Raw genomic sequence first — 10,383 nt, 5'->3', positions numbered from 1 at the left:
AGATTAGCACCTTGCCAACACACTTACATTACCCATTTTTGGGGGAATTGAAATAGATTTGCTTTTTCTGACATGCTGCAGAGGAAGCATTTATTTTTAATTCATCACCCAACAGTGCCCTGTTACAGCAATGGTGAAGCCTGAAATCTTGGAATATTGGAGGTGATAATACCTGGAGCCTGCATACAAACAGCATATTCTTAAGTAGGGGTGTACCGATAAACATTTTCTTGGCTGATACCAGTGGCCGATTATTAACCAGCTGTTTCGTCCGATACCGATCCAATAGCCAATTTGCAGGAATGCAGCCTGGCATCTTGGAAAGCAGCCTCCTGCCAGTAAGTCTGTAGGGGGGAAGGGGAGGGGCATAGGGGGTGTGGCAGATGAAGGGCCTCACGGTGAGGGAGGGAGTGGGGCAGGCACAGGCGCTGTCCAGCCAGGGCAGTGACTGCAACCCTAGGGGCAGGATGGAGCTGCAGGTGGCTAGTCCTGGGGATGTAGAGAGGGGTGTGGTTCCCTGTCTCTGTATGGACCCCTGCCCCACTCCCTCCCTCACTGCGGGGGCCTCAATCTGCACACCCCCTCCCACACCTCTTCCTTCCCCCATGCCCCTTCCCCCCCACAGACTTACCAGCTGGATGCTGCTCTCCATGCTGCCTGGCTGCATTCCTGGCCGTGAGCATGCTGCATGCATGCAGCATTTATTACTGACCTTATTGGCTACACTGGCCAAAAAAAACTGATTGCCCATAATGTTAATTTTCCTTTTATTGGTGCTGATCCAATATGCCACCGATATATTGGTGCACCTCTATTCTTAAGTAGTTCTGCTCCATGCTATGGAAGGGGGTATTTCAGTCCCAGTGATTCTGGAATTTTTGTCTAATCCAGGGGTGTCAAGCTCATCTGGCCCCATGGGCTATATGAGTGGTGTGGAGCTGCCCCATAGGTCAGATGAATTCCATGGGGCCGGATTGGGCCCTTCCCCCCCATATGCCTGATCCAGCATGTGGCACCTGTCCCAGCAGGCCCATGCAGGGTCAGTCCAGGACACATGCCATACACAGCACCCACTCCTGCCAATCTGGGACCCACATGGTGTGTGCCCCAGGTCCTGCACATGGGGCTAGTCCATCATGCATCTTATATGGGTCAACTCTGAGACCCATATAGGGGGTCTAATCTGCTGTGGGCCAGATGATAGGGATCTGCAAGCTGCAACTTTGAAATCCCAGTCTAATCCTATGGCTGTATATTAGTGGAGTCATACTGTGGTTTTAGAAGGTGTATGTTTGCTTTCTATCTTAATTGTGTTTCAGCCTCTGTCTTCCTTTCTTGTGTGTAGTTTGGAGTGTACATAGATATTGCATATTGAGGTTACCCAGTAAAGCTTGTGTGTATAGGAATGAAGTCATTTTGCAGAGCCATCCATAAGGCAAGAGAACTCCAAAAGCAGCACTGTGCTCTTCTCTGACTTGCTTGCACAACTAATGCAAGAGAAAGGGTTTGTTCTTTCTGGTCTAAAAAGCCATCATGACCACAAATGGCCTGGTTGATAACCCACAAGCATCCCACACCCAGGGAGAGGCACACAATGATGGTCTCAGGCATGGTACAATCCTTGGTGGTACTAGATGCCTACCACTCTTTTGGTTTAGGTTCAGCAGAACCAGGGCCACCCACAACAGCCTTTTCTAAATGTTTATGGGAAACCACAAGCAATTCCAGCTTTGCTAGTTCCTCCAACAGTGCCCCACAGTCACTGAGTTGCCTTCCTAATTGAATTCAAGCATAAGTATACAATGAATATTTTGCTATCCCCGAGATAAGTTAGATCAATACATTAATAATCATGCAGTTCTAGTAAAGTGTTATCCAGTAGTTAACTTGACCTCACAGGCAAGGTGACACAAAATGTTCCTCATATTATTCAGTTTTGAGATTTTGAACTGTTGCATAGCGTTTCCATGATTATCATGCTGAGCACTATAGAAAAAGTGCTCTTGGATCCCAGAATGTACCATCCGAAGTGGAGATGGTGTGTGGACACCCCAAACTTGTGCTTCTTGGTTTGTTAAGAGAAGCCTCAGTTGAGGTGAACTGGTTGTTGAGAACCCACATACATGCTGATCTCTCTCTTCTTTTTTAACTTCTGTTTTTCTTTATTTTTCATCTTTTGTTGTGCTTTTCTCTCATCTAGTCTCCCCTCTACCTTGTCTGGTAGCTCTGCTTCCCAGCCCCAGTTCACATTCACTAAAGAGATGCATATATTTGGAGAGGGCACTCTGGCACCATCCAGGCTTAAGATGAGTGCCAGAAGGAGGACAACTGTCCCCACTTGCTGCAAACAGAAGGAGCAAAGCAATGGATTTAAATTGCACCAAAGTTGATTCAGATTAGATCCTAGGAAAAACTTTATTACTGTTAGCATACTACGGCACTGGAATAAGCTGCTGAGAAAACATGTGAAATCTCCAGTGAAGGAGGTCCTTGAAGAAGGCCAGAGAAGCATTGGACAGGGATGATTCAGGAGTAGCATTCCTGCATTTGTGCAAGGGGTTGGACAGTTATATTTCGCTTATCTAAACAACTGCCTGTCTTGGGGTGGAAACACTCTGCTAACTCATTGTAAACACAAGTGAGACAAAATCCTAGTCTTCTGGTGTCTTCTCCCTGGGACTGGGACACTGTAGTAGTTCATTTGCTAAACTATGGAAGTAGTTCATTTGCTAAACTGTTGTTGTTTCATGTGCAGGGAATTCCCAACGAAAGCTGGAGAGTGACCAAGATAAATGAACGCTATGAGCTGTGTGATACGTATCCTGCCACTCTTGTTGTGCCTGTAAATATTCCAGACGAGGAATTGAAGAGAGTGGCATCTTTTAGATCCAGGGGTCGCATACCAGTGAGTACGACAGAGAGGAGTTCTGATGTGGCTTTGTAAATACCTTTGTACCATGAATATTGCCAAGATCAGGTCGACAGGAGACCAACACAAACAGTTAATGGATTATAAAAACAAAGGCAAGACATTTTTTGAGGAGTTTAGAAGGCAGCAATGTCTGGCAAAACTCCTGTCTTGAAAGAGACATAGACTAAACCAAAGTGCAAAGATAAGATAATTCAGCTAAAGCCAGACAGTAATTCAGTTTAATTTCTGAGGTAACAAAATAAACCCTGCTAATTTATTTGCAGTTTTTTGTCTCTCCTGACCTATTTTTAAGGAGTAACTGAATACTTTTTACTTAAGTCATACATAGCTCTTGATGAAGACTCTTCATATCAGGTTATAAATAAAGCCTAGAGTAGTAATTGTCTTTAATAGTAACCAAAAGTATGCTGTTTGCTTTGCAGCTGTAAAAGATAAATTTGACCCAACAAGTTAACTGTTTAGATGAGAAATATAAAGCGAGAGTCAACTTGGGGGCAGGGGGAAAGTGGGTCTACATCACTCATGGAATTGAAAGGCACTAGATTAGCTGGGAAACAAGATGTATTCCATCCAAGAGTCAGGTTTAAACAAGTTCATACATCTTTACATTGGTTCCAATTTGAGGAGCTCATGGAGGAAAAAGAATAAATACAAGATAGTGCTGTCAATTAAATTACATCATGATTTATGTGATCCAAACCATTGGCCCCAAATCAAATACCAGGCAGAGTCCCAGAGTCAAGTAATGCCTAACTGAATTCTTCTTTTCTTTCCTAATATTTGTGAAAGGTATTGTCGTGGATTCATCCAGAAAGTCAAGCTACAATCACACGCTGCAGCCAGCCGATGGTTGGAGTGAGCGGGAAGCGAAGCAAAGATGATGAAAAGTATCTTCAGTCCATCATGGATTCCAACGCCCAGTCCCATAAGATTTTCATATTTGATGCAAGGCCTAGTGTTAATGCTGTTGCCAATAAGGTTAGACATTCTGTCCCTTGTTGGTAGCAGGGAATGGTACAATTCAGAGTTAGCCTACCGTTACCCTGTAACATTAACTCCTGACGCTGGAAGGGAAGGTGGGTTCTTGCTGTTATATGGAGTCCGATTTTAATTTTATTGGACCTCCAGGGAAGCATAAGCATCCACCTGCCTTAAGCCAACTGTAGGATCATGGCCTACGATTATAGTGGAAGAAAAGATAATCAAGCCTATCTGACAGGGTTTAAGAACAGGTATTGGTTGGGACATTATGGGTGCTTGCAGATGAAAAAAAACCAGAACAAAATGGCACTTTACTATAAACTTGGCACGTTCCCATGCCAAGCCCCACACATACCCAGAAGAGGCAGTGTGTTACTTCAACCCAGCTCATCCAACATAGGTAAAGATCAGATACTTTAGTGCAGCCTTTTTGGCACTTTTATCTAATAGCTTTGATTGAATGAGCTGTAGCTAGAATCACGAAAAAGCCCGACTGAAGCACCCAATCTTTACAGACGCTACAGAGCCAGGTTGAAGTAAGGGGCTGTTTCTTCCGGTAAAGCATTTTTTTAAATATCTGCAGGCAGCCTATGTTTAGCAATATAAAACAGGATTTTTAGCACCCTGAATTTGGGGTACCAGTTTCCAGTGCCCAGAGCCATGACTCTGATTTTCCAAGGTGTTCAGCATTCTCTGTAACCTCTGACTTTATCAGGGCCTGTGAATGCTTAATACTTTTGAAAATAGGGGCTAAGGGGTTTTGAATTGGGTCACTTTTGAATATTTGGTAGCCTGTGTCTTAGTTGTCAGTGGAATAACTCAGAATGTAGCCCTTTTCCCTAATGCTTTTTCATAGCATGTAGTAGATTGTGTAGCTTTGTTTTCATGCCAGAATTAGTTTGCTGCCTGGGCTCTGGACTTTTTCCAGCTATGTCTCCCCGTTTTTGAAAAGGCAGTTAGCCGTGGAGAAAATACAGCACTTCCTATATAATACTATAATGAAGTTGCCAGAGGGCAGAATTGTGGGTCTGATGAACTTGACAATTGAATGGATGTAAATGATGATTATGAAGAAATCTCCTTCAGTGGGATACTCTTTACTTTTTTTTCACAAAACACACTATTAAGGAGAAACTGTTTATGCAGAGAAAATATATTAAGACACTGGGCAAAAACAATTGTTTTCTTGAGTGTGATTTGAATAGGTGATATGAGTCTATTTTTTGCTCTTTATCATCCTTTTGATAATGTATTTTGATACTGTTTATCAAAATATTATTCTCCATCATCAGGTTGAACGATCATTAAGAAAAATATATTTGGTTTCCTATGGGTTTTGTTTTTCTTCCTCAGGCTAAAGGAGGAGGCTATGAAAGTGAGGATGCCTATCAGAATGCAGAATTAGTCTTCCTGGACATTCACAACATTCATGTTATGAGAGAATCATTGAGAAAACTGAAGGAGATTGTATATCCTAACATTGAGGAGACTCATTGGTTATCCAACCTGGAATCAACTCATTGGTTAGAACATATTAAGGTGTGCGTGTGGGCAATCAAATGTATCTGAGTTAGCACCTATTGTGTGTGTGTCTGTGTAATTGAAAAGAAGTGCCATTCAGTTGTCTGGGTCCCATATCTAGAGCTGGCCAAAGTGCAGGATTTCCAATTTGTGACAAATGTCAGGTTTTTTAAATCAGTTTTCATCCAAATCTTACCAAACTCACAAGTCCATAATGTGACCTGGAAATTTTGAAAAAGCAAAAGTCTTCAGGAAAGGCCTCAACATGGTGCTCCTGAGTATCATGTTTCTTGAGACCTCACAGCTGCTGAGAGCTAGTAGCAGCCAGGAAACTCGTATGAATGTTAGTGTCACTCAGCAATGACCAGCGTTCCTAGTATATGCCAAGTGCCACAGACTGCCCTGGGTCAGGGACTGCTGGATGTCAAGACCCCCTGCCCCAGTCTGGGGTATTCTACACAGCAAGGCTGCCCTGAACACAGACCTAATGGAAACCTCTCCCTGGGCTTACATTCCCAGCTCCAGAGAAGGGACCGTTGATAATCTGAGAGTCCCAGTTAAACCAAAGGTCCCAGTGTTGCCAGGCTTCCTGGTGCAAAGCCAAGTGCTGAATTCTAGCTGAGGCTTCCAGGGCTTTCAGACTCTCAGCACGGGCAGCATTGGGCTGGAAAGACCTGGCATGGCTGGCTACCCTGGAGCTGCAGACCCTGGAAGCTGTGGGGCCCCCAACAGCCTGTCATGAATACAGGCAGGGATGTATGGGAGCCTTGCCTCATTCACCAAAAATTTGTCAAACCCAAGACATTTTGGACAAAAATTTCAGATGCTATGAACTGGTGCTTATTAGTGAAACTCTCTTACTGAAAACCACTTCTAGTCTGCTTTGTCTTCCTATTAAAAAGTAGAGGATCCAATCTGCTCCTGGGACAGTTGTAAGGAAGGTGCTATTTTATGCCTTGTATTTGACTTGCAAAATAAGAACCACGCTGCCAGGAGTTCCACTGTAGTCAGCGAGGGGTCTGTGCGGCCAGTCACAGTGAGTGTTTCTCTATTGCCTCTAACCATGTGAGGGAGCACTGCTGTGAAAATGTGCCCTGCCCACTTGTATCCAGGCCCACCAGTTTGCAGAGCAGGTGGCTCCGTCGTCTTAAGCACATACCCTGACTCTGTACCAAGGTGCTCTGACTGGGGCACCCCCAGGACCGCTGTGAGCTGTCTTCACCGCTGATTTTCAGGGCTGGCTGGGGAGAAGCATATGGAGCTTTTCTCAGCAATGGACCGGATCCCACTCAGGAGATGGTGTAGACACATACCCTGTTGTTCCTCAGAAATTTCATATGGCATCTTCCTTTCCTTACTGTTTTACTTAATGTTCAGTAGAGGTTAGACTGAAGATATATTTTTGTCCTTTTATAGGAGGAAATGAATGAATTGTTTAGTCATTTTATCCTTTCCTGGTTTCTGTGACCTAGAAACTAGTTGTTTCATGCACACTTTTGCTTGATTTGGCCTGCAATGTTTATCTTAGGTTGTCATTTCACTGTGAAAATCAAAGAGGGTTTCTCCTCCTCTGAGAATAATCTCTGGATATGGGTGTATGTTAGACACCTGCATTAAGTAAGGGTATCTGGGGGCTTTAGTGTCTAGGAAAGTTTAATGTCTAAAATGGAAAGTTATAAGCCATCCTTTTGGGAGGAGTCAAACACAGTTATTCGTCATAAAATGGGTTGTGCTTCCAATCAGTGTTTTTGGTAAAATTTGAGTACAGTACCTGCATATGCAAGTGTAGCATATTCAGGCAGACTGCCTGAAGTTATGCACTTATAGTGGAAATAGGGTGATAAGGAACTTTTCCTAACTTGCCAATATCGTTCTTTCTGGGTGAGATATAACCAGTTTAGTTCCTCTCATGGATGCTACAGCTGTTACTGTAACTGACTGCAGCAGTTAAAATTGACATGGTTAAAAAAGGATTATGACTGTCATGTAGATGGGACCCAATTGTGTTCCAATAAGTAGGTTAAACCCTGGACTACCCAAGGATAGCAGCTGTGAAATCGGCTGCAGGAATCTACAGGGGCCTTTCAAAATCCGCCCTACGATTGTAACCTCACTGAAGCGGGTGATAACCATGTTATAACCACGGAGCAGATGTGACCCTTGCCTTTTCCAGAGGTGTCACAGCACTCCATTTATAGTTCATATGATATGGGGAAACTTCCTTAATGCCTTTTCTGTGTCCCAGCTAATTCTTGCTGGAGCCCTTCGGATTGCTGATAAGGTGGAATCGGGGAAGACATCCGTGGTTGTGCACTGCAGTGACGGCTGGGACCGAACAGCCCAGCTCACTTCTCTGTCCATGCTCATGCTGGATGGCTATTATCGAACGATAAGGGGATTTGAAGTACTTGTGGAGAAGGAATGGCTGAGTTTTGGGCACAGATTTCAGCTGGTGAGTTTAGTCTTTTGTGGTTGGAAAAGGTTGCATGTTACATGGTCAGAGTGGCAATACTGTTTAGTAACACTTGTCTGATCACATCTGAGCTCACAGAGGAAGGGCAAACACCAATAACATTCACCTTGTCATGATATATTCTTCATTGATGGCTCCTCATCCTTTATTATGCAAGCCATTAGTGGCAGGTAGGGTAAGAGCAAGGGGTTCCAGGCTCTAATACTTGTCTAAGCAGGGGTGCTCAATGCCAGGCCTGTAGGCCAGCTATAGCCTGCAGAGCCCTGGCATCCAGCCTCTGAGGTTCTCCATGTATTGGCAGGGGAGTGGTGGCAATTAATACTGCCACTTCTTCCCTGCTGCCAAATTACCATGCCCTGCACAGCCTAATTGGTATAGGAGACACTTTCCCTCACATACACTCTCCCAGAATGGCCCCCACGTGTAACTGGATTGGAGCCAGACTACCCGCCCCTGTGTGTGGCTGGATTGGGGCCACGCTTACCCCCCACAATGCAGTTGGAGTGGGCCCAGGCACCGCCTGTCCTATGCCCCAGATCTGGCCCCACTGCCCATCCAGACTGCAGGGCAAAAATGTTGGGCACTATTGGTCTATAGCATTCATTTTCCACCTAACCATGACCAAGTCACTTACTAGGTTTCCAATTTGCATGTTGAAGTGACACTGTTCCCCCATTTTGTAGATAGGGAGAGTGAGGCAGTGAGCAATTGAGGCTCTGATTCAGCAAAACCACTTAGCTACCACTAAGTGGTTATAGTAAGCATATGAGTGGCCCCATAAGCAGCAGTACAAGGTAGTATTGTTACTAGTCTGCTTCTATGAGGGTGATACTCCCCCTCTATGCGGCACTGGTCAGGCCGCAGCTGGAGTACTGCGTCCAGTTCTGGGCACCGCACTGTAGGAGGGATGTGGACAACATGGAGAGGGTCCAGAGGAGGGCCACTTGCATGATCAGGGGGCAGCAGGGCAGGCCTTACGAGGACAGGCTATGGGACCTGAAGCTGTTCAGCCTCCACAAGAGAAGGCTGAAGGGGGATCTAGTGGCCTGTTACAAACTAGTCAGGGGATCAGCAGGCATTGGGGAAGTCCCTGTTCCCTCAAGCACTACCAGGAGTGACTAGCAATAATGGTCACAAGCTGGCAGAGGGTTAATTCAGATTAGACCTCAGGAGGCACTACTTCACTGTCAGGGCGGCTAGGACCTGGAACCAACTTCCAAGCGAAGTGGTGCTGGCTCCTACCCTGGGGGTCTTTAAGACAAGGCTAGGCAATCACCTTGCTGGGGTCGTTTTACCCCACTACTCTTTCCTGCCATGGTAGGGGGTCGGACTTGATGACCTGCTCAGGTCCCTTCCGACCCTACTAACTATGAAACTATTTTATGTTTGTATAGTGTCTCACAGCATAGGAAGTCTTAGGTCTTACAGTAATACAAAAAACAAATAATTGGAGAATGGGTGGCTTGTCCAAGGCCACCCACAGCAAGGCTGGTGTTAAAGGCCTTCAGCTACAAATACTTTAATGACCATGATCCACCCCAAGGGAGGAGTACTGTGCACTCGTCTGGACCTGTAGGGGGTGAACCAGAAAAGCCAAGGTTGTGACTGAACTCCAACTGGTTACACATATTAAGGACAATAAAAAGTCCAGAGGAAAAGCAAGGGTAACATTGGACCCCTGCTAAACCATATGGGTCAACTGACAACTGGCCCCCAGGAAAAAGCCAGCCTGCTCAAGGGTATTTTGCGTCTGTTTTTCACCAGCCCCCAGGGACAGCCCTGCTCAATACGGTATGGGATGGCCAGGGTGAGGGAGAACTGTTACCCTTCATCAGTGTTGACCATGTGAAGAAACACCTTGAGAGACTGGACACCTTTAAGTCAGCTGGCCCAGACAGCTTACACCCCTAGGTACTTAAGGAGCTGGATAGCATCCTAGCTCGGCCACTGGCATAGATCTTGGAGAACTCCTGGTGCTTAGGTGAAGTGCCCAAAGATTGGAAGAAGGCCAGTGTAGTGCCTATTTTCAAGAAAGGGAGGAAAGTAGATCCGGGGAACTACAGGCCCATCAGCCTGACCTCCATCCCTGGGAAGATCTTGGAGAAATTCATCAAAGAGACCATTCTTGATAAACTTGATAAACTGGCTGAAGGCAACTTCTTGAGGGACAGCCAGCACGAGTTTGTTGCAGGTAGGTCTTGCCTGACCAATCTCATCTCCTTTTACAACCAGGTGACATATCACCTGGACAAGGGAGAATAGATTGATGTCATATATCTCGACTTTAAAAAAGCTTCTGATCTGGTATCCTGTGATCCTCTTATAGAAAAACTGGCCAATTGCGGCCTCGGCTACATCACAGTCCGCTGGCTGGGGAATTGCCTTTGAGGTCAGACCCAGAGAGTGTTAGTTGACGGAAGTCAATCGTTGTGGTACACTGTGACCAGTGGGGTCCCCCAAGGCTCTGTCCTTGGGC

The 10,383-nt window shown here is 45.4% G+C and overlaps 1 protein-coding gene across 7 annotated transcripts in view; it reads left to right on the top strand.

Moving 5' to 3' along the window:
• The window catches only part of MTMR2 (myotubularin related protein 2), a 93,403-nt gene that overhangs the window by 72,839 nt on the left and 10,181 nt on the right, over positions 1 to 10,383 (top strand). For all 7 annotated transcript variants that reach the window (XM_019524449.1, XM_019524446.1, XM_019524448.1 and 4 more), the window contains 4 exons: positions 2,756 to 2,905; positions 3,722 to 3,910; positions 5,267 to 5,452; positions 7,680 to 7,886. In XM_019524449.1, coding sequence (XP_019379994.1) covers positions 2,756 to 2,905; positions 3,722 to 3,910; positions 5,267 to 5,452; positions 7,680 to 7,886 — 732 coding nt within the window. The remainder of the gene's footprint in view (positions 1 to 2,755; positions 2,906 to 3,721; positions 3,911 to 5,266; positions 5,453 to 7,679; positions 7,887 to 10,383) is intronic.

This window comes from Gavialis gangeticus, unplaced genomic scaffold, assembly GCF_001723915.1.
Source record: "Gavialis gangeticus isolate Ggan-Ray unplaced genomic scaffold, GavGan_comp1, whole genome shotgun sequence".
Lineage (NCBI taxonomy): Eukaryota > Metazoa > Chordata > Crocodylia > Gavialidae > Gavialis > Gavialis gangeticus.
Note: the sequence above shows the minus strand (reverse complement) of the source record. Positions and strands in the feature narration are given on the sequence as shown.